At 40.2% G+C, this 23368-nt stretch overlaps 3 protein-coding genes across 7 annotated transcripts; 2 read left to right on the forward strand and 1 right to left on the reverse strand.

The window, feature by feature from the left end:
• Positions 1-606: 606 nt before the first annotated feature.
• On the forward strand, positions 607-2419 carry LOC116917903 (nucleoporin SEH1). Its single transcript, XM_045179946.1, has 7 exons — positions 607-725; positions 786-886; positions 955-1111; positions 1167-1318; positions 1422-1768; positions 1830-1987; positions 2075-2419. Exons 1-7 carry the CDS (start codon positions 665-667, stop codon positions 2239-2241), a joined length of 1143 nt encoding a protein of 380 aa, XP_045035881.1. The 5' UTR covers positions 607-664; the 3' UTR covers positions 2242-2419.
• Positions 2420-3562: 1143 nt separating this feature from the next.
• Positions 3563-5655, forward strand: LOC116917939 (TGF-beta-activated kinase 1 and MAP3K7-binding protein 1). Its single transcript, XM_045180324.1, has 7 exons — positions 3563-3808; positions 3874-4203; positions 4269-4382; positions 4474-4638; positions 4717-4867; positions 4960-5143; positions 5214-5655. Exons 1-7 carry the CDS (start codon positions 3745-3747, stop codon positions 5613-5615), a joined length of 1410 nt encoding a protein of 469 aa, XP_045036259.1. The 5' UTR covers positions 3563-3744; the 3' UTR covers positions 5616-5655.
• A 1269-nt stretch (positions 5656-6924) lies between these two features.
• LOC116917918 (probable serine/threonine-protein kinase yakA) lies at positions 6925-23360 on the reverse strand. Of its 5 annotated transcripts, XM_045180059.1 has the most exons (6): positions 23200-23360; positions 22706-22775; positions 22426-22640; positions 12858-12966; positions 8094-9526; positions 6925-8007 (listed from the first exon to the last, which is right to left on the reverse strand). In XM_045180059.1, the coding sequence occupies exons 3-6, from the start codon at positions 22511-22513 to the stop codon at positions 7790-7792; spliced, it is 1848 nt and encodes a 615-aa protein (XP_045035994.1). In that variant the 5' UTR covers positions 22514-22640; positions 22706-22775; positions 23200-23360; the 3' UTR covers positions 6925-7789. The 5 variants fall into 5 exon arrangements, with proteins under 5 accessions (XP_045035994.1, XP_045036051.1, XP_045036083.1 ...); XM_045180116.1 differs by lacking the exons at positions 22426-22640; positions 22706-22775; positions 23200-23360 and adding an exon at positions 19163-19509; XM_045180148.1 differs by lacking the exons at positions 22426-22640; positions 22706-22775; positions 23200-23360 and adding an exon at positions 19094-19509.
• Between the last annotated feature and the right edge of the window lie 8 nt (positions 23361-23368).

The raw sequence follows: 23368 nt of genomic DNA on the forward strand, positions 1-23368 counted from the left end.
TAAAAATCTCGAAAATCAGGTTTATTTTTCTATTGGTCTTATAGTTTTTGATTTAAACGTTAAAACCAAAAAAAAAAGTGAGGGGCAAAAAAAAAAATTTTTTTTTTTTTTTAAAAAAGGTTTTTTTTAAAAAGAAAACCAATCACTAAATTGAAATCAGCATTCAATTTCGATTATGCCGTGTGATTTTTAGAGAATTTCAAGAGATGTCGTTTTTGGTCGATTTTGACAAAAGGGGGAAGGCTGACCCTTCCCCACTTTTTTACTTTTGGCCAAATTTCAAATTTTGCTTAAAATACAATGATTTCGATTCAGAATTGAATTTAAAAATCTTCGAATTTGAGGAATTAGATTTGTTTTGGTCTTATTGGTTTTTTTTTTTTTAATAACGTTAAAAACCATAAATGGAGTTGGTGCGCTAAAAGCACTATTTTACGTTGTTTTGAAACGGGTGGTCTAATGAAAATTACTAATTGAAATCAGTGTTCAATTTCGATTATGCCGTGTGATTTTTAGAGAATTTCAAGAGATGTCGTTTTTTTTCGATTTTGACAAAAGTGGGAAGGCAAAGAAGAAATGAGTTGAATGAATTGCGAGATAGTGCAACTCGGCATCCGCTGAAGGTCTATTGTCGTAGAGTCCCTTCCTTTAGTTAGAAAAGTCCATGTATTGTGTCGCTTTCTGGAAATTTGTCTGCTGCTTCTGTTTTAGTCGTTATTTGTCAAGTATATAAAGAGGAAATTTACTCTTACTTAATAGCTAATATTTTGTAAACATGTTTCAAGCAAGAACTATTAATGCCGAACACAAAGACCTTATTCACGATGTGGCATATGATTTTTACGGGCGCCGATTGGCAACTTGTTCCTCTGACCAGAGCGTAAAAGTAATTTTCCGAAATTATGATAAAGCCAAGCACCCTGTATTATAATGGTGTACCGCTGCCTCGTTAAGGTTTTTGATTTAGATGAAAATGATGAATGGAGATGTACCGCAGATTGGAAGACTCATGCTGGCTCAGTTTGGAAGGTAAACTGGGCTCATCCAGAGTTCGGTCAAATTTTAGCTACATGTTCATTTGATAGAACTGCTGCAATTTGGGAAGAAATTGGTTGGTAAGAATAATTTATATTGTCTTAACCTCTTGTAACTAGCTTTTTATGTAGTTGGTGAATCTGGAAATTCAACACAAAGTAAAAATCAAAGCCACTGGGTTAAACGGACGAGCTTAGTAGATTCACGAACTAATGTAACAGACATTAAATTTGCACCAAAACACATGGGGCTTTTGCTGGCCATGTGTTCAGCTGATGGTGGTGTAAGTTCTTCAGTTGATTTGTAAAATTCATAAATTGATAATCTAGGATTAAAAGTTAGCACCAAAATTAAAAAATATAAGTTCTGTTAAATTGCAATTACAGGTTAGAATATACGAAGCTCCTGACATCATGAATCTAAGCCAATGGAGTCTGCAACAGGAAATAACCCTTAAAATGCCAGTTTCGTGCCTGTCATGGAACCCTTCCTTTTCCCGACTACATCCCCCCATGCTAGCCGTTGGTAGTGATGACACCAATGTTGCATCTGGTGGAAAAGTGTTTTTGTTCGAGTATAGTGAGAGCTCTCATCGCTGGTCTAAAGCAGAAACAATCAACACTATCGTCGATCCAGTGCATGACATAGCATTCGCCCCAAACTTGGGAAGAAGTTACCATATACTGGGGATTGCAAGCAAGGATGTTCGAATAGTTATTTTAAGACCACCTCAGTAAGTGGTCGTATTGAATCTGTTAAAAATCAAGCATAAAATTCCCATTTTACAAATGAAGGAAAGATGCATTTGCCGCATGCTCGACATCTCAGTTGGAGATACTGCAGGCAGCACAGTTTGACGACCATCACTCCACGGTTTGGAGAATTTCTTGGAATATCACCGGAACTATTTTAGCCTCTTCAGGGGACGATGGGTGTCTAAGAATGTGGAAAGGCAAGTCATATTTGTAGATACGTTAATTTTAATTCTAGCGATGTAGTATTCTACTTTTTCATTTTTTATCTCTATCTCTTTTTACAGCCAATTATTTGCAGAATTGGAAACCCATAGCTGTTTTGAAAGGTGATGGTTCAGGGGTTACTCCAGAAGAAGCAACTGATCGGGAAAAAACTATTGGTTCCGGTGCTACAGCACGGTACTTTAAACTTGGTGCCATTAGCAACCCAAACCAAGTACCCTGGCATTAAACATATCCTAAATCAAATGGAACAATCCACTAATCTTCATTTGACTTAAAAAGCGGGTATCTGTATGTGGATAAGTACATGGAATAATATGGAATACGAAACTAGAAAATCGTTATGAACAAATAAAAAATTTGGATCACCCGTAAGAAACGTGTCAATAAATCAGTGTTCTGTCTCAGCTATTGTTTATCGGAAGCAACTGTAAGAAGTTCCACGGGATATACAAAAGTCGGAAGATATTTTATTTACTGATTTGATTGTGGTACTTACTGTGATTGGTAAATGTCAACATTTCTTTACTTTGTCTGGTGAATGAACAGCTAACAGTATTTGGAAAACTACCCCTTGAAATGCCAAAATCAATTTGTGGGTACTCTAATATCCACACACAATCAGAATTGTGCTGATATATTATGAGTTGGTTTTAAACAATTTGACCAAGTTGCTTCAAACACACAAGGAAACCTTTTGTCCCATTTTTAACCCATTTGGCTAGTTGGCAAAATAAAATAATTCAAATAACTGAAGCATACCAAGTGTAAAATAATTTTAACATACTTATTGCTTGGGTAAACCTGAAGTCAACTTGGCAATTCACATTTAACAATCAGATATTATTTTGATAGGTGTTAAGCAAGTGCAATCAATTTGGGTTTTTTTTCTGAACACACACAGACAGAGGTGAAAGGAGGAAAGCATAATGGCTCTAATAAATCCGTTGTATGGATGCAGAATAGTGTTTTCTTTATGGTTAGTATTACATTTTTTTTTTTCGGTTGCGACATTTACTGTGAACGCATAACCTCTAAAACTTACTTTTTGTGAGGCAGTCTTTCTCCGTCGCACCCCAATGTTCTTGGGAGTCATAAAATAAACGAAGAATGCCGATATTAGGGATCGGCCCCGAACCTAATCGGGGCGCCCTAAACAATCGGGTTTTAAAAAAGGGGGGGGGGGGGGGGGGGGGGGGGGGGGGGGGGGGGGGGGGGGGGATAAAAAACCCCCAAACAAAACCGGGGTTGGAAGAGGAAAACCCAACAAAAAAACAACCCAAAAAAAAAAAAAAAAAAAAAAAAAAAAAAAAAAAAAAAAAAAAAAAAAAAAAAAAAAAAAAAAAAAAAGGGAGGAAACCCCCCCCCCCCCAAAAAAAAAAAAAAAAAAAAAACAAAAAAAAAAAAGGCATTTGGAAAAAGGGGGGGAAAAGGGGGGGGGCACCCCCTTTTCCCCCCCCCCCCCCCGCCCCAAAAAAAAAAAGAAAATGATATAAAAAAATTTACCTTTTATCTGAATCTGGCAAGTGTTCTTCATGATATTTTGGATTTTTCCCGTTGACATCAGACGGCACTGTAGATCTTTTGTAAACATACTGTCAGCAGACGATTCTTTACAAAGAATTACTTCAATTGATGGTTCAGTTTATCAGTTTTGTTGTTCAAAGAAGTTTAGAAGTATCCTCTTGTAAGTTTTTAAGTTGTGATCCCATTTTTTTACCATCATTCTATTATGTCAGTAGAAGTTTCCGAAGCAAAAAGTTGGACCGACGATCTGCCTGTTTGCTTCTACACAGGTCTTGAAATCATAAGACAAAATTTTCCTATGCAAGCCACTTCCAACATATTTAACTCTCCCCAGGTGTGGGACTATCAAAAAATCTGATTTATAAAGAAGATGGGTATCGAAGAGAGGCTCATGAGTGTGAAGACAGAAGTTTCCACTTCAAAATTGATGACCATACTTTCCTGTATGGAGTATTTAATGGGAAAGATGGTAGTTCCATGGCAGATTTTGCTGCTCAAAGGATGCCAGCCGAAATCCTTCTTGGCCAACTGAGTGATAAAGACAGCCCAGAAGCGATCAAAGAAGTTTTGAGAGAAGCCTTCCTAGCAGTGGAGCGCAGCTATTTTGAATCTGTTGATGACTTACTTGCCGAAAGAGCAAACCTTCTTTGTGAATTGCCTGATGGTATGATTGCCTTTACACAAGAATAAGAAATATAAAACTTTAACTACTTGCTATGAACTAACTAGGATTTAAATCATATGATGCATACCAACAGTTTCCTGATATTGTGAATCGATTAAGAGCTGCCAATGCCCGGTTGTCTGCTGGTGCTTCAGTTGCCATTGCTCTGATATTCAAAGGTGATTACCAAATCCTGTCACAGAATTTGTATTTTGACTACTTTACTATACTTTTCCTGTAAAAAAAAATGGTAAAACATGTGTCGTTTAGGTCATCTTTACGTTGCTAACGTTGGAGATTGTCGAGCATTGCTGTGCAAAATAGACACAGAAGGAGTGCTTAGAGTTATGCAGTTGACTGTAGATCATGATTTAACAAACGAGGACGAACTTCTCCGTTTGTCTCATATGGGAATCGACGTGGAAAAACTTCAGAGTAACTAATATATTATTTCTTGGAAGTTTAGAAATGAAAACTGGCTTACTCTCTTTTGCTGTAAAATACATTCACCAGTAAAAGGCAGTCATTTAGCGACCCGCTGCCTCGGCAATTACAACGTTAAAGGTGGCTACAAAGATTTCGATCTCTTTAGTGCAGCGACAAGAGAACCGGTTATTGCTGAAGCTGAAATTCTGGGCCCTATCGCCTTGGACGATTCTTGCAGGTAGAACTTTTGCACACATATACAAAGATGCACGTTAAACTCCAAATGTGATAATCGCAAACGTCAACAATAAAATTTTCCTTTGACGTAAGGTTTCTACTCCTAATGACTCAAGGACTCTACGGCGCGTTGGAAGAAGCAACCAAAAGTGAACAGGCCAATAAAGAAATTGCACAGATTGTTGTAGAACAATTTGGAAGTCAAAGCACGTTAGCAGGCGTCGCTCAAGGCGTTGTCGATCGAATTGTCCGGATTCATCACGACCACTACATGAAAGTAGGGCATTGCTTTATTATACTTGTACTTTGGCTTGAATTCATTTGCCTCCTTTTTTGTGTTGAAACAGGATCCTAGCCATCTTATGTGTTGTCAACACGAAGACATCACCTTATTAATCAGAAACTTCAACTTTCAGCTTTCATCTCCAGCAAGTGCCAGTAGCACTCTGCGTAGCTATCATCCATCACTCAATGCAAACACTAGTGATCCCTTTGCAATGGGACTGAAATTTGATTCCCAAATAGAAGTGTTACCTTCAAGTAGCATTAATGGCACGCTTACCGAAATGTTCACTGAAGCATCCATTACATCTTCAGACAGTTCAGAACAAATGAAATCAAATCAATCTTCTAGTATGTTTCTGGATGATGACGGTAGAATTGCACCGTACGTTGATTTCAGCAGCTTCTATCAAGCCGTTAAAAAAGCTAAAGACGAAGGTACTATCCCCGAAAATGCTATATACTAATTTGAATTGTTGCTTCCAATACATATGTACACAGAACAAATGACCTCACAGAAAAATCAGTTCCAACTTTACTCGTGTAACACTTGTTTCTTCGATGGAATTATTTGTAACACTGTCTACTCGAAGCATGGCAACCGGCTTCATTGTAAACTCGTGACTGAACACGTTGACAGATTTCAATTGGGAAAAGTTTGAGAGTGGCCGTTGATTTAATGTTACAACATTGCAACTATTTCTTTCCCCAAGAATCTCAAATTGTTTTTAGTTTCCAAACATTGCATTTTTTAAGATGCATCAGCTCTTCAAAAACCACAGATTCAACACCAGTAACACTTTGGTAACTCTTTCAGTGTGAATAACTCTTTCAATGTGAATAACAATTTGAAGTAAGAATTTCAGTGCAATTGGATTCCGTGTACTACAGTATAGCAGCTGCGAATAGCAGCTAACTTTAGGTGTTGGAACTTAATCAATGCAAATCGCATTCCGTTTTGCTGTGCAGAACAAAAAAGCTACGTTAACTTCATAGGAATGCAAGGATTAAGAAAAGGGGTAGGTGTTATTTTGTTTATATTAAGGAAAGAGAGAAAGTACATTTCGACAAGGCGAGATTGCGATCAACTTTTTGAGATGTCTGATACATCATTGTCGGCAATCTAATCAAATCTATGGAGTGACGACTAAATAAGTTAGCGAACGTGAGTAGTAAAAAAAAAATTGAATATTTATTCAAGAGAAAGAACAGATGAAGTCAGTACCTATTATTTGCTGATATGCAGCTCTACCATGAAACGACGACAGGCCTTTCTAATCTGCGCTCTGACAGAAAATCAATGCTGTCGGAGCAAAAGAATAATCATCCCGCATCGGGCTGTCGCGTTCGTTTCTCTGTCGTGAGCGGCTCATCGTGAGGCTGGATGATGCAAAGGAAGATCCTACCAGCCCCCTTGAAAAGAAAAAAAGAAAAGAAAACACGATTCCGCATAGCACCCTGCGGCACTGTGAGGTCGTGCTCCGGCAGCCGGAGAGCTAGCTGCATCGCACCCTTCGTTTTTTTCTTGTTCAGTATTTAAATATCCAGCTAGATGAGTACGTACAATACGTAATAAAGGCAATGACTTTATGACGTGGCTTTAACGTCGTTAAGCCGCAAGGCTAGTAGAATGAAAAAAAAAAAAACGTACCACGTACCAGTTGCGTAATTTTACGGAATGAAAGTTTTATTAGACAATCTTTTTTCCTGATGCCCAGCCGACAATGCCAAAAAAAAGAAGAAAAAAAAACAGTAATAAAAAGAAACAAATATTCGCTGTATATACGTATATATATATATATTCAAAAGGTCACATTCGCATCAGTCACGAGCAATTGCCGTTACGGGATAAGAGGGGGAGAAAGAGAGGCTAGGGGGAGAAATAGGCGAGAGAGAACACACACTTACACACGCACACAAAGACACACACAAAACAGCAATGAAAGTTTTACTACTTTGCACACTCTTGTTTACTTTCGTACCACCGAGTTCTTTGCTTCACTGGATACGGGAAGAACAAAAGAAATAAAAAAAAACAAAAAAAAAAAAACAGAAGAAGAAATATTAGGGGAACCAGAAGAAACACAAAAGCTAAAGCCAAAAAGTCATTATAAAATTGTTGCGCGTACTCTCCAAAATTCTCTTCCTGGTTCTCCTTCTGTCCATGCGAAACACGCATACTTCGTTCCCTCATTATTTCATTACTATTATCTAGTTTTTTTTTTTTTTTTTCTATCTCTCCCTTTCGGTTTGAAAATCAAAAGGCAATCATCAGATGAAACATGCCACTATACGGCGGCAGCGAAACAATGCAACCGGAGCGCTGCAGAACTCTCGTCTATCTGCAGCACTAACAAATAAAAACGCAATTTTCGATAGACTTCATTTTTTTTTTTCCTACCTATTTTCTTTAGAATCTTTTTCTCTTAGTCACAGTGAGACATGTGAAGGCCATTTGCAGCCGATTTGACGGTCATTCCATTTGATTACTGAAGAAACAGAAATAGAATGTTATCTTGAAAGGAGAATTTTCAATTGAAAAGCAACAACCCCCCCCCCCACCCCCTTCATTATGAAACGAAAAAGTAAAAAAAGAAATAGGGGGGTGGGGGTGGGGAGGGAATTGGAATCACAATCATCGTCAATTAGGTTGGCGGACGGCGCGGAAGTGTCTATTACCTACTTTTTGAGTAGGTTCGACGACGACGACGCTTCCAGAGTCATTGGGTCCGCGTTTGATCATCGATACAAACTCCGAAGACTTGTGACGTTGCAAATGACGTTGCTGCTGCTGTTGCTGCTGATGCGACATCTGTCCGTGGAGCGGCTCGAGGACGCGGGCAGTTTCACGATCGAGACCTTTGTAATTAAATAAAAAAAAGGTAAAAAATTTTGGATAAAAGACCGTGCTGTTTCACAAGAGCCTTTTAATTCGACTACCATACCAGGGAAGCGCTCTCGTTGGTCCAGCTCTTGATAGCCATCGACGACAGCAGACGGCTGGCGGCGGTACTTGAAGCCTGCGTTCCAGCCTTGAGACGGCTGGTCGTCGCGGAAAGAGCGGCTACGTGAACTGGCGTGAACGGCCTTGACATGTTCGTTCTGCTGATGATCTCGACTCTCGAATTTGGAAAGAGCTTCTTTGACCCGACTCCGATTCCCATCGGCCAATAAAAGCTGCTGGAAGTCGGCCCGGCTACGGTTCAGTTCGGCGTTACTGGCGCGAATGTCACGGCAACTCTCTTCTCTGCGGCGGATCATCACGGCCGACTCTTCCTGGCGGCGCAAGTCTGACATGGAACGCCTGTTCAATAAGGTCGACGTGTCCCGCCGTTCCGACATTTGGCGCATCACAGGTTCACGCCGACGGACCTCTTGTTGTTGCTGTTGTTGATATTGATGCTGTTGCTGATGCACGATGTTATTGTTGCTGCTGCTCGAATCGTGATAACTGTAACGCTGACGGGCCTGTTGAAGTTGTTGTTGTTGTTGCCTATTGTCCGGTTGTTGTTGGCTGTTCACCGCGGAACGCATCCATTCGCGGTTTCTGGAACGATCGGCTACCGGATCATCTAGATCGGATCCAATTCCGCTAGAAAGTCCACTCGACGAACCGTTGTCCGTCTGTTTATTGCCGCGGATGGCTGGACGACCGGCTCGGTTATTATTCGATTGAACAGCTGCATTTTTGGCCATCGAACGGCCAGTTTCCGGCTCTTGCATCTCGTAATCCTTCGGAGGCAGAAGGAGAGGAGCTGCTTTGCCGGACATGGCGCCGCCCAGTTTGTCACGCAATTCAGCTGCCAGAGAATCGTATAGACGGGCAATACGTTCCTGGTCGCTTTTAGATACGCCAACATCAGACTGAAGTGGCAGGGGGCGTTGACAATCCATCGTCGACTTACAGACGTCGTTCGTTGCGACGTCGTCGCTGGACGAATCGCTGTGGCCAGTCAGTAGATCTCCGCTCGATCCACCCAATCCTGTGTCGCACGATTTGATGAGCATTCTCGACTGGCTTTGTCCAGCACTCGGGTAGAGTCCCTGTGACTGCAATCGTTGCTCCAGATCGCGAATTTTTCGTTGGTTCTCGGGCAGATCGACGAGCAACTGGAACTGCTCAGACAGCAAATCGGCCGTCTCGACCGAGTCACACCTGTAGGCGTGCAGGTGAACGGGGCATTTGGTTATCGGATTGTAAAGAAGAAGAATGACAGAGACGATGTCATCGTCAGGTGGTGCGCCCTGGCTGACGTAAGTGACGGCATGACTTGGAACGAAATGACGCAGGGAATCGGCTACCAATTTAATCCCTTTCGAAGAGATTTGCAGCGTCACTTTGGATGGCTCACATTCCTCCTCCTTGCGTTGAAAGTACCTGTTGAATTGCACGCAAAGATTTTTTTAAAAATCAGCCACCTTTTTAGTTACAAAGAGCAGCAGTTAATAATGCCAATAAACAGCAAATCTAACGTTTTCCAAGTCCCCAAAAAGACGTATGAGAAAAACGCGTCAGCCGAAAACGAATTGACAGAGCGGATCATTGTTGACAATGACAGCTGAAAGGCAATTAAAGGGAGAAATGTACGAGATTACCTCCATTGTTATGTCTCATCATTGAAATTGCTTCATACAACCGCAGGTATCCCGTTCTCACACAAGCAGAAGAAGAAGAAAAGGAAAAAAAAACTACCAATGTTTTTTGTTTTTGTTTTTGAGGGGCTTTCGTCGGTCAGCTCTTCCACGGTATGAGGAACGATGGCGTACGCGTGCACCCGGATTCAAGTTCGGTCATTGATCCGAGATAAGAAAAGAGCCGGCTTCCATCCGCTGGACACTTATTATTTTTTTTAACGTGCGTTCCCATTTCCAGTGTCTATGCATTTTTGTCGGCCATCCATTCCAGTTTTTTTTTTTCTTTTCTGACCGCTCGACCCACTCAAATTTAATTCTGAAATCGTGATTTCAATCGAGAAACAGCTGAGGGGAAAAAATAAAAACAAAGTACTAAAAAAAAAACCCCAAAAAACTGGTGAATTGTTTACTAAATTTCCTGCATAACTTGTTGTTCAAGCTCAGTCTGTCAATAGGAATCAATTCTGCCCAGCTGTCAAACATGTCATTGTCACGGAACCTCAAAAAAAAAAAAAAAAAAAGAAAAAAAGTGAACAATCTGTGGGTCGATCCCTCATATTTCTTTTTTCCCAGACAGGGAACCAACACTTGTTGGAACTACTCTGATCGAACGAGCACCAGGTGTTTTACACACGGAATCCTCAAAGAAAAAGAAAACACGCAATAAAAACAATCGACGTCGAAGAAAGTTATAGTATATACGCTTCAATTGTTGAAATGAAAACACAGCGGCTGCGGCTGTGGCAATATCATCGATGCGGATCGGATAGCATTTTGATTGGCCTCGTCGAACGAATGACGTGAGACAGACCAAGATCCAAGCCAAGAAATAACTGTGAAGAGGAGAAAAGATGGTGGGCGCGAGATGAAACTGCATCACGGTGCGCGCACACAACAAGACACGCGGGAATATTTGAAATCTCCCGCTCTATGATTGAAGATGCCAAAAACAATTATACATGATTGGCTGGATAGCTGGCGCGTACTACAAAAGGTTTACCAAAAGTTGAAAAGCAAACTTGACTCAAGGCCCGACCTTCTTTTTCTTGTTTCCATATTTTTTTTTTTTTCGCAACGTATAAGGAAATGCAGACATTTAAGCAAAGATTTTTTTTTTTTTCTTTTTTGCCGAAAGAACATTCTTTTTTTTGGGGCTATTGAGGAAGGTGATTATAGCCTTGAAGAAAAATTCTTCCCGCTGCTGCTGGAAGCGAGTGAGAAGAAGACGGAATGCGTGTGTACAACTGGAAACAATGCAAGGCCATCTTTTGCTTGGCTGTTGGTACATTCGCCGTGATCATCAATTCCGTGACGGAACGCAAAACGAACAAGCGGAAGACCTATATCTCTCTCGGCCGTAAAAGAAAAATGAAAATATATCCGAAAAAGAAGACAAAAGAAATGCACAACGGTGGCTATGATTAGCAACCATCTTCTCACTGTCTGTTGGAAGAGAAAATGAGAAGAGGAGGATCATGCCGCACCGCATAATCACGACCATTCGGGACTTGTAGAAATGGAGGTCTACATTTCTCTCTTTTGCTTATTTTGCTCTTTTTTCTTTTTATCGCACCTCTTCCACCGCTGACTTGTGAGCTATTGATGCCACATTTTTACACGCATACACTTGGCTTTTCGGCTGAGAAAATACTTCACGACCCTGGCAACGTCGACCAGGAAGCAAAAATGTTTAAATCGCACGTTGCATAAACAAGTTTGATTTTTTTTTTTTATCTCTCGTTTCAAAGACTTTATATGGCACGAGAAAAAACGTGAAGCTTATTGGAGAGTCGCAAAGCCTAACAGATAACAGGTGATATGTTTGTTAAGTTGATGCGTACGTAACACTTATCCCTGGTCAGCCCTGGACAGCAACAAACACTTTTGTCGTTTATTTTTATTTTTCTTTCTTCTTCCCTGTTCTCAACTCAGGGTCGTAAATATGTCCGCATCAAATGAGACAACAAATTCAACCACGACCAAAACTGGGAAGGCAAAGAAAAAGATAAAGACTCGATATAAATAAATCGTGTAAAAAAAACACACGAAGAAGAAGAAGAAGAAGAAAAAAGAAGATTGGAGTCTTCACGTTCAGGGGCATTGAACTTGTGTTTTTTGTTTTGTTTTTTTTTAATATTTTTTTTCTGTCTTTCTATGATCCCCCCGCAGACTTGCACGTCCGTCGTTCCTTTCGGCTATCGATGACGAGTCAAGTGTTTCTCCGTGTACACACACTTAACATTGTAGACGAGCGTCTATTACCTTTAGACACTTTGTTTCCGCCACGATCCTTCTCCTCCCCTCTCGAAAAAAAAAAAAAAAGCAAACAAAAAATCACAATCTAATGTTTTATGATGTGCCCAATAGTCAATGACCCCACAAACCCCCTCGTGAAAATCCCGAAGTATTAAATATGATGTCGGATGAGTTTTGTTTTCCTTCGTTTTCGAAAGATAATATTAGAACACATTTTCGATTATGCCATGTAGATTGTAACCACGCATGTGTGTGTACATATACACACCCCGAAGAAGGGGCGGGGGGAAACCACACTGACTTCTAATAGTTCTTTTCCATTTTTTGTTCTTTCTTCTTCTTCTTCTCTCGTTTCGTTACTTTATTCAGTTCATTCCCATTTATCGTTTTCTTCTTCTTTCACTGGGTAATAAGACGATGCTCTGGCGGCTTTCCGGCAACAAATGAATCGTTAAGTCTAGCCATAAGGGGGGGAATAAGACGCGGAAGTTTTCAATTTCAAAGTCCCTCCACCTTTCCTTTCATTTTTACAAGTTACAGAATAAAATGCGTCCCACGGGCCTCACGACTCAGCCAAAGTAGAAAGAGGTGATTGGTCGTTTGTTTTGCTATTTTTTTCTTTTTTCTTCTGCCTTCGTGAGTGTAATTTTGTTTTTTTCAAATCGAATTAAAAGGACGCGAGGAGCGCCTTACAAGGACTACGACGGCTGTGTTGGGAGAGGGTCAGGTAGTAATTAGAAGCGCCAAAATTTAAATAAACAAACGCGCGCTAGAATCGAAAGAAAAAACAAAAATTGGCAAAAGAAAAATGGACTTACCGGACGATGGGCCGAACGAATTCGTCTCCACGCAATCCGCGGCATTCTTTGGCGCCAAGGAACCACACGTAGAATAGCCTCTTCATGTCACTCATTACGCTAAAGCTCCCTAAATTCACGTCGGGAAAAGAGAAAAAACATTTAAATCCAACTGAATATAACAATAAAGAAAAAGTCCAAACATCAAGAGCAACAATAACAAATGAAGAAACGTGGGACTCGACATTTTAATTCTTAAGCTACTCTTTTTTTCCCCTTCTGTTCCCGCAATTACGACATCCACATGTACATTAAAAAGAATGAATAGATTTTTTTTCAAAATAAAAAAAAAAAAAAATGTACACACGAAAATTCTTTTTAATTTCTCCTTTTCCGCAATGGATGACTGTGAGCTCACCAGGACGTTCCATTCCCTGTGTGCCCCTTTTATTTCCCACACAGTTACGTACACAGTGCGAGTGGCTGTAGAATTATCTTATACCCACCATTGGGTATCCGGCATCTTACACACAGCAGGAAGGAAAAAAAATGTATACAACCAAAAGACGAGAGGTCGTGGATGTCGTCGACGAACGGAATGAAAAAAGAGAACAGAATTTTTCTGTTTTCTTTACCGCCCTTTTCTACACGAAAACGAACTAACAAACAAAACAACAGCCACTCAGGCTTAATGAATAAAAACCGAGCGCTCACCAATACCGCGTAGAGGTGAGCTAAGGTGAACACAGCGCATCGGTATAAGGCCCAATAACGAACAACGAAATTCAACTTATGACTGTGCGGTGGTGGCAGAGAGAAATTTGTACACGCACAAGGATTTAAAAAAAAAAATGACGAAACACCACAAAAATTTCAACTGCCAAGTGCAGCAGCCTACGAAAAATCCCGCCACCACTGCCAAGTGAAAGTTGACTACCTTTTTTTCCTCTTAAAACTTATATATATAAAAAAAAGAAGACAATTTTCTTTCTTTCGCTGCTGCATTAAGAATGAGCTGAGATTGAGGTGAGTGGAAGAATCTTTAAAAGCACGAAAAAAAAAAATGTGTAGAGACGCCCGGCATTACAATACGCCGATGGGTGCAGCTCGTCTTTCAAGCGGCAGTAGCCTACGCATACAATAATAACAGACGCAGGACCACCATCATCATCGCCAGAAAACCACACAAAAATACAACGAACACAAAAAAAAAAAGGAGAGTTGCAGAACAGCAACGTCAACAAAAACCTCCAAAATTTGTTTTTAAGAAGGGGGGAAAAGACAAGTCACTTTCTACAACAAGTGAGGCGTATAGTTTTTTTTTGTGTGTCCTACTTTGCCACGCATCGACTAACCTCACAACGCTCCTGTTCCGTAACCCGTGCGAGCACGGACACGAGATACGCAGACAAAACGTTTTTTCTTTAACAATCCCGGGAGTCGCCGAAATGATCGTGACCGATGCCAATCTGCCACTTAAAGTTCACTGTCGATTTTTGTGTTTTTTTTCTCGGAAAAAGAAGCGATTGTCTTCACAGTGGGAAAAGAACAACTATACATCATTAGACAGGACCGTGAAAAAGCAGAAAAACTCCAAATTTGGAATAAATCAGCATTTTCCAATCGGTTAAAGAAAAAAAGAAAAGAAAAGGAAAACGACTTGGAAATTCATCATCACAAAAAAATGAAGAAAAAAAAAAGCTTTCACACATCTTGCGGTTTTTTTTTTTTTTGAGGGGGTGAGCTATTTTTCACCGAAATGCGGAGAGGAAACCAACCTTAGAATAATTGATGGCAACACTTTCAAAATAGAAATGACATCCGAAAGCAGTTAGATCGGACGGCCAGTTCACACTGGAAATGACCACCAAAAAAACTGTGAAGCCGTTGAGCATCTTGATGAACGAGCCCGCAACGGCAGTCAACAAAAGCCAACACTTCAATAAAAAAAAATAAAACTTTCTCCCATCTGCCTTTAAAAACAAATAGATGATGCGAATAGTGTCGCTACATTGTCAAGTTGCTCAACCGTTTCACAGGAAAAAATGCAGTGGTGGGCGAAGATGGAACGTGTCTAGTGGCCGTCAAATGTGAAAATGAAAGTTGTTTGATTCGAAAGACGAGCTAAGAACAGTCTTTTGTCAAAATTCGTGTATAAACGTGCTATTTAATCCGACACGTCACCGTAGATGGCAGGAGGGCGGAAGATGCCCTCATATGGAACGCCTTGATTTCGACCTTGATATTGCACAAGAAAGGAGTGAAAAGAACACGAACAACATGCAACTTACAATTTATGGCGAGCTTTACAGCATTTTATTGAAGACCTATCAACTCGTGTTTTCTTTTTTTTTAAGCCTCCCTCTTTAATTTTTTTTCAACCAGTTTTTAAAACATTTGAAAATCTGTTGCTGCTTCGCCAAAAGACTTTTTTTTTTTACAAACTGCCTACTATTTCTCTATTTTTAATTTTTGGTTCTTTGGAAATCCTCCTTAAAGTTTTCCCTTTTGTTTCTATTTTTCTTTTTCCCCCAGCAAATGGCTTTCGGTAGTTTCCCAGAAGTGGGAACCAGACGGAAAAAGTAGAACTGAACTCCAATGATAAAAACAACTCAGCCGGAGAGTACGAAAAAAAAACAACAACAAAACGCTTAGGGGAGAGTTCCTGAAAGGGAATCTGCACGTAATTTCCATTTCAGGCGGAGATTTGCTGTTACTAAAAAAAAAAAATAAAAAATAATAAAAGCGTTCAACACATTCACGAACTTTTTTTTCTCATCCACTGCCCAGCTGAAGGCCAAACGCAAAACCGCACGAATACATATTACACAATATCGTTAAGAGGTACTGATTCCGACTTGGCGCTGCAACAAGAAAAATGGTCAAATAAGTAAAAGTGGAATAGGGAAAAAGAAAAATTCCAAAAGGGAAATGTCGAGTAAAATAGGAAAAAAGAAAACAAGGTTAAGATCAGATATTGATCTCCTTTCTCCCAAACATTTCCACAGACACGTCACAAGGGTGTGTACGGTACGCAGTTAAGTTAAGACTATCTTTCCAGTTAACCTTCCCGATAGCTGGAAGGAAAAGTCTTGCAAACTGGTTATATTTGACGCCCGATTGTTACTCATGATGCTGACTCAACCGATAGAGAAACTTGCGGAACAGATTCTATTGCACTTTTTATTCAAATCCAGTTGTCCTTTACGGTGCCCCAACTTCATCATCGCCAAATTCTTTCAACCAATTGTGTGCATTTGCCATATCAGGTTAAAGACCTAAATAGTCAAACAAGTCGAGCTCAAGTCTCAAATTTTTCGATGCGAATGAGAAAAAGAAATTAAACGCGTTGCTCGATGCTGACAGTACTTTTCCGAATCTCGGGGCGATAACTCGGGTTGCCTTAGTCGGCTGCAATTGCTTGCAATAGGACACGATCCCTCGGGTTGGTCATTAAAAGCCAAACGCCATCATCACGAAACCTCTACAGAGTTGGCTTCTATTCAATACCTTAATTGGCATTGATTCTCTCGAGGGCTTCTCAAAGTAAAAAACCAACAGCTGGACAAAGTTAAAGAGCCCAAAAAATCAGCCATTTGTACGGAAAAGAAATGGGACGCAAATGTTACTTTGTTTCTGCGTGTTTCCCGGAGCGCAAACGAATATTTTCACGCAAAATATTCTCAAAAGAATCATCGAATATAATTAGAAAATCACTTTGCAAAGTAGGCGTTTTGTAGCAGATGCTAGACAGCTTTCTTTCCCCCTCTACCCATCTTCTAAAAGAAACATTTGCATCCCTAAGACATCTTTGAGAGGGTGTGGCGTGCGTTCTCCGAGCATCAATCATCGTCCATATATAATGTAGGCTGTCCGTCAACTGTTAACTCTACGACTAGAATGACTACATAGTGGATGGAAGAATGGAAGATGAATTCTAACGCTGTTCTCACATAACTATACCTGTAGCCTACGTTTTCAGAATATCAGCACACGTCAACTAACGGGATAATCCTACGCGTTCTTATTCTCGACTCGGCAGACACACACATGGACAACAACAACAAAAAATGTGTAGAAAGAAAAGAGGCCAAATTCTAAAGAGAATCTTTCTTTTCTTTCTCGGCCAACAATTTTCAACCGATGAGAAAAGGGACACGCATTCCGGCCTATTTTTCGTTCGTTTTTTTTATCTATTTACTTTAGAAAATAAGCTCTGACAAAGTTCAAACCATTCAAGGGTATGATTTGCCTATTTGCCAGATTTTCAGGTACAATGTACTGCACACTCTGTCCAATTTCCGTAGTCGAAAATTCTGTACATCCATTTTTTTTCTCTCTCTCTCTCTCTCTTTCCATGTCTTTCGCTTCTTGAAATTGAAGCGAACGACATAAAAAGCATGGATAGAACAACACAAACAAGCAGACCAGTTCAATCGTTTTTGTTTTTTTTCAAAGCAAAATTCTTTATTTTTCGTGTGTGTGTTTCCCGCGGGCGGAAGCTCAGGCTTATTTCGTTCGATGGTCGACTTCCGCTCGTAAAACGCAAAAAACGTTTGCCAGTGCACGCGGTTTCACATTGTACGAGAACACATTTTTTGTTTCTCCTGTCAAACAACGAAACAACCCACACACACATGGCCCAAAAAACAAAAAAACAAAACAAAATATAATAAAGTAAAAATAGCTAAAAAAAAAAAGAAACGGATATTTTACCTAACGCAGCTATCGGCTCAGTAAAATGTAATGCGCATGTCAATTGCCCAACAACCGAGTTTTGTTAAGAGCACTCTTGTTCACGTTGTTTAGGGGGAGGGGTAGCATTTTCCCATTTAGTATTCTAAATAGAAATTTGCATAAAAGAACAAAACAATTCCCTTCTTTCTTTCATGTACCCATTCCCTTTCAACCAAGTACACAGATGACATGTACAATCGCCAGAACCAGGTAACAGGGTGTGGTCCCTGATTGAAAATTCAAAACTTTCTGAAAAAAATTAAATAAAAAAAGGTGAATATCATCATGACCAAAGAGAATGAAAGGGAACAAAAGAAAAAAAGAAATAATAATAACGGACAGAGACCCTCCCGGAGAGTCGGTTCTCGCGGTGGTTTCCCCCCCCCCCTTTTTTCCCCCCCAAAAATGAACAGGAAAAAGGCTACGTTAATGAGATTTCTTCGTGTCTTTTTCTCTCTCTCTCTCTCTCTACTGGGGAGAAATCAAGAGGCAACGGAAGGATGAGCGATGACTATTCAACGACAACTTCTGTTACTTTCGGGAAAAAGAACTCAAAAAAGACGTACGGCCTGTCCCACTCACGGAGCATAGTCTACTGCCTACAAATAAATCACTTCAAAGTGATTCGATCAAGCGAATAGTAACGAGAAAAAAAAAACGTAGTGATCCCGTTGGTCGGTTGATTATCTAAACATAGTATGTGTTACGTGACACACAATAACAAACGAGACACGTCAAATAGGCAGGATGGTACGGTAGGGCCAAGTAGAACGCGCAGAATAAGGTTGCGTCGTCCATTTAAGGCCAAACCAGGAACGGAACAATCTGCATATCTATTGCGCGCGTGCGTTTATCTGATTTTAGCACACAAACATAGAACGAGTCTTGTATATCTCTCCCCGTTTTTCCTTTCCGTCTTTTTTTTTTTCTAGGTTTATGATGTACAGACAGAATAAATTATCATTTTTTGCAATAAAATAAATTTTAAAAGGAAGAAATAAGAGAATAAATCAAAGCTGGAAGCTATTGAGAGAAAGGGTACCTTTCATGGTCATCCGAAAACGGAGCCCTTTAAACATTCTACATAATAAAATGAGAAACGTTTGAGTTTGCTATCCCGCAAGCAAAAAAAAAAACAAAAACAAAAACAAAAATCTCTCCCGCGTCTGTTTGCCAATGACAGGTCTCAGCCGCCTTACTTGCGCACCACCCCCCCACCCCTCCCCCCTTCATTGAAAAAAACAAAACAAAAATCGTCGCTAACATATTATCAAAAAAACATCGTTGCGGTGCGCTCAATTGTGTCTTCCCAGTCGGTAGAAGGAGAAAGAATTCAGTTCAAAAGGTCGTCATCACGACTTGCTTGAAAACAACAAAAGGAAAAAAAAAAAAATAACAATTTGCTAGAACAGGTCGTTGTCATCACAATAGACGTTTTGAGAGTAGAACAATCTCTTCAATCTCTATCAAACGGTTTTTATCGAACAGGATTGCTGCAAAAGGTTGGTCTACAGTATTACCTGCAACTACCGTTGTACCCAGTTCTTTTAATCCAAGCTATTATGAAACGTGTCTCTTGCAAAATGTACCTGTTGCGACTCTTTGACGAGATGTTTGATTTCTTGGAGAAAACGATACGGGACTACAAACGAAGATGGGGGAATTCAACAAAGTAATTTTTTTTTTTTTTTACGTGTGACGCACAAAACAAGTAAGGGAAAAAAAACAACGATCACGGTTCGCAGAAGATGCACGATCGTCGCTTTGATTAAATTTTTCCGGTCATGCGTTCGAAACAACACACAATGGCGATGAAAACAAATAAAAAGGGGAACCGCGAAAAGGTGTTGTTTTTTTGTTTTTTTAATACCAAACAACAAAGGTGACACACAACCACGCCGAATGAGAGGTCGGCAGCCGACTGATCGAAACTTGGCTCAAGCGTGAGCTTTCGGCAAAGAGAGAGGGAGCTCTATCAAAGAAGAAGGGGCAGGGCTTACGCGGTCCCGCTGCTGCTCCCTGCCGCGGTGAGCATTCGTGCCCGCTGGCGTTCAGGGTCTTTTTTTCCCCTCTGTTTTCAGTCAGGTGGTCGGCGGGAGGGGAGGAATACATGAGGGCAGAGAACCGTGGAGGAGACTAGAGGGCAGCAATTTCTTTCTATATGCATAAGTAGATTCTTTTTTTTTTGTCTTTCTTGAAATGTTTTGGGGAGAAAAAGAAAATCAAATAAAACAACAGAGCATCGCCTTTGAAATAATTTGCTTGTCACTTCTGGTAATCCCGATTGAATTTCTACGCGTTCGCAACGCAATAACATACCGAGCGTTCAACCAACTGAACGGCGGAGGTGGGGAGGGACCGTCAAAAACTGAATATTGACGACACTCAAAGTCGATCGGTGATACGCTCGGCCGATTCGAAAACACTTTCACCGACGGACGAAGGCCATCGGCTTTGAAAAATGAAATAAAATTTAAAAAAAATCCGAAGAAAATTGAAAAAAAGAAAAACCGACTCACAATGTTTTCTTCTTATTTTTCTTTCTCGAAGGACGGAAGAAAGAAAAGATAAATAAAACAACACTTTACTAATGGCTGGGAAATAGTGAGAAACGGGAAGAGGGGAGGAAAAAAAAAAGAAGTTTGTGTCGGTCCGGCGAATGACTTGTTATATCCATCCGACCATCACATTTTTCTTGTTGGCAAAGAGCGCCAAATAATAAAGATGAAGAACGAAAAAAAAAAAAAAGTTTGTTCTTACGAATAGGAGAAAAAAAAAAAAAGAAAAGAAAAATGATGGTGGTTGTATTGCTACGGAACGAGAGCATTCTCGTAGCATGCCAATGAAAGAGGGTAATAAGATGACAGAGAGAACTTGACCGCAGACCATCTGTGCAAGATTGCACGAGAAAAAATCGTAAAAATAAAAAAAAGTACTTGGAAATTGTAGTTCATTTTCTAGGAGAACATAAAAAAGAGGAGGAGGAGAGGAAAAAGAGGCACACACAAATACAGAGGCAACATTTGTCCCCATTCGCGTAATGGATACAGGTAGTGTTAATTATCACCCAACACGAGACACCTCAAACCATTCGTCATGGTGATTTTTATTTGTTTACCGAATGACCTGGTTGAACTTCTACCGTTATTGCGCTGGAAAATACAAAATAAAAACCTCAAGAGGAAAAACAAAACAAAAACAAAAAAATTATTATTTTTTGTTTTGTTTTTTGTTGTAGTTCTCACTCCTTCGGTTTGCGGGTTATTCAATCGGACTCTGACCGAACTTCACCTTTTGAATTTTGATGCTTCGATTGGGTTGCAAAAAACAAAAAACCTGAATCGTTGGACACGGCGGTTGCATACCGGAATAAGATACAGTCGCACACTCACAAGTAAAAAAAAAAAAAAAAAACCCAAACAAACAAAGAACGCATGTCTCGAAACCCCCCAAAAAGATGCAATCGAAACATTCTTTGGTCATCAAATTTCACGCCGACATACGAGAAAGGCGAACGGAATCCCGCACGACGACCCGTCGTGTTCGACGTAGAAACATCCGTCGCTCGCGCGTTCATCCCGATACGCAGCGATGGGAAATGAAGTGACCAAAAATCGACTTGTATTCCCTCATCATTACGGTTTTTCTTCAACAAAATAAAAAATGAAATAATAAAAAAACAAAAATTTATATCCTTAGCCACAACAATAACCAATCCAATGTGTACGCGAGAGTTCCGTTACAAAAGCAACGAATGAAATACATAACGCCACAAAAAAAAAAAAAGAGACCCTACGCCTCCACAAGTCGACACACGTTAAAAAAAAAAAAAGCCAAGGTACCGGAAAAGACACTAATGTTACCGATACATTATTATTGTTACTGTACATTTCGATGGTGTGTTAATTCCGGTGGACTGTTGAACTTTGAAAAGTTGCTACTATATTCCATTTTTGTTTTCATTCGGTTTGGTACGTACAGGTACCAAGCCCCGTGCATTTTGTGCCGTTACATTTCTGACAGGATGAAAAGAAGGAAGCAAAAATGACGAAAAAGCAAAACATGTGAACTTGAATCACTTAAGGGGAAGAAAATATTTCGTCAGATCAATTCGTGATCCCGAGTGCATGAGATTAAACCGGCTTTCCACTTCTCGGGACTCGTTATAAGAGATCGAATGCACTGCACACACTGTATGGAGACGGACGAACGCAAACACATCGCAATACTAGTAGTTACGTATATTCTTTTTATCTGCAGCTATCTATCCTTTCCTTTTCTCTAATTTTTTTTTTGTTTTGTTCTGTCCAGAGAGGACATTCACCGGATGAATTTCATGGCCTTAGGAGGAACGATCACCGACTCTCGTTCCTTTTGTCTTTTTCTTTCCAAAACATTCCGTGCTCCCCTTTTTCACCCGTTTTTCTGATTGTTCATTTCTTTTTCTGTGTTCCAGAGTCTCTGACTCGTTCCTTTTTATTATTAATATTTTAAGAGTTAAGATTATACAGCGCTGACGGCGTTCGTCTTTTCTTTTATTCCGAACTTCCTCTGGCCTCGTCCCTTACGTTACACCCCACCTACCTTCAACCCCCACCCTCCTTTTACGTCTTGATCATCGTCATAAATCAAAGACACCACCCAAAGAAAAAAAAAACACAAATAAAAATGGAAAAATAACCAAAAATCCTTTGCCTTGAAAACATCACGATCGGTCGCAACCAAAAAGGTAAAAAAACGATTCGACCCTCTTCGTTTTTGACACACACACACACAAAAAAAAGGCCTTAAAAAAAACATGTAATCCTAAAAACAAATGTCGAAGCAAGAAAAAGAAAAAGTTGATTCTCACCTGGGCAATAAAGAACCGATGTGGGGGCGAATCGTTCACGTTTCTGGCGCGGCAGAACCTTTTTTGTTTTCATTTTCTTTTCTCCCATCAAGTACGAAGAGGTCGTCGAGAACTTCAGGCTCCGTTCTGTTGTTTTTGTTGCACGCGCGCCCACTGTTGCTCCGTTGCCGAGGTAAGAATGAAAATCGAAAGACGGACACGCTGTCAAGAGTTTTCTAGGGGAATGAATCTTGGGTTGAACAATGCAAGCTATTTAAAATCCATGTATAATTGTAAAAACCTTTTCTCTTATGCATTTCCATCAAGCGAACGATGACTGCACGGTACCGACTGCTTAGCTATATTCCCATCTAAACGGACAAAAAAGAAACGAGTCAAAGACAATGAAAACAAAGTGAAGAAATGACTCAAAATGACGGCAAGATAATCATCAACCGCCATAGCACGAGATGTACATGGTCATCAGCACAGGGGCAGTGGCGCTGAAACGCCATCACGTTTTCCGATGGCAAGTCACGATATAATTTTTATTTTATTTTCGCCCGCCTCTGGTATCATTCTCTTAGGACAAACCTTCTCTACACAATCGAAACATTATATACCCTCTCTTGTTATTATTATTTTTGTTTTTTCTCATCGTTCTATTGAGCCTTCAATATGCAGTCCATGCGAGAACAAGCACACACAGGAACGCAGCTGGCAGATGATGTTTTATTGCATCGAGCACGAAAGAAACAAGAAAGAAAAAAAAAACAAACAAATTTCTAAACTTACAAAAGCCGCATGAAGAAGCAGGAAGAAAATGTGAGCCGAGTGAGACGCGCGCACGAGCGGTGGCAAGTCGTTTGTGTACAATGCGCCCACACATTCCGCAATGCCATGCGTTTTTTGGCACCGTCAATCTTTGTCGCACAATCGGCCAACGATCGAGGACACACAATTT

Source organism: Daphnia magna, linkage group LG1 (assembly GCF_020631705.1).
Source record: "Daphnia magna isolate NIES linkage group LG1, ASM2063170v1.1, whole genome shotgun sequence".
NCBI classification, from domain to species: domain Eukaryota; kingdom Metazoa; phylum Arthropoda; class Branchiopoda; order Diplostraca; family Daphniidae; genus Daphnia; species Daphnia magna.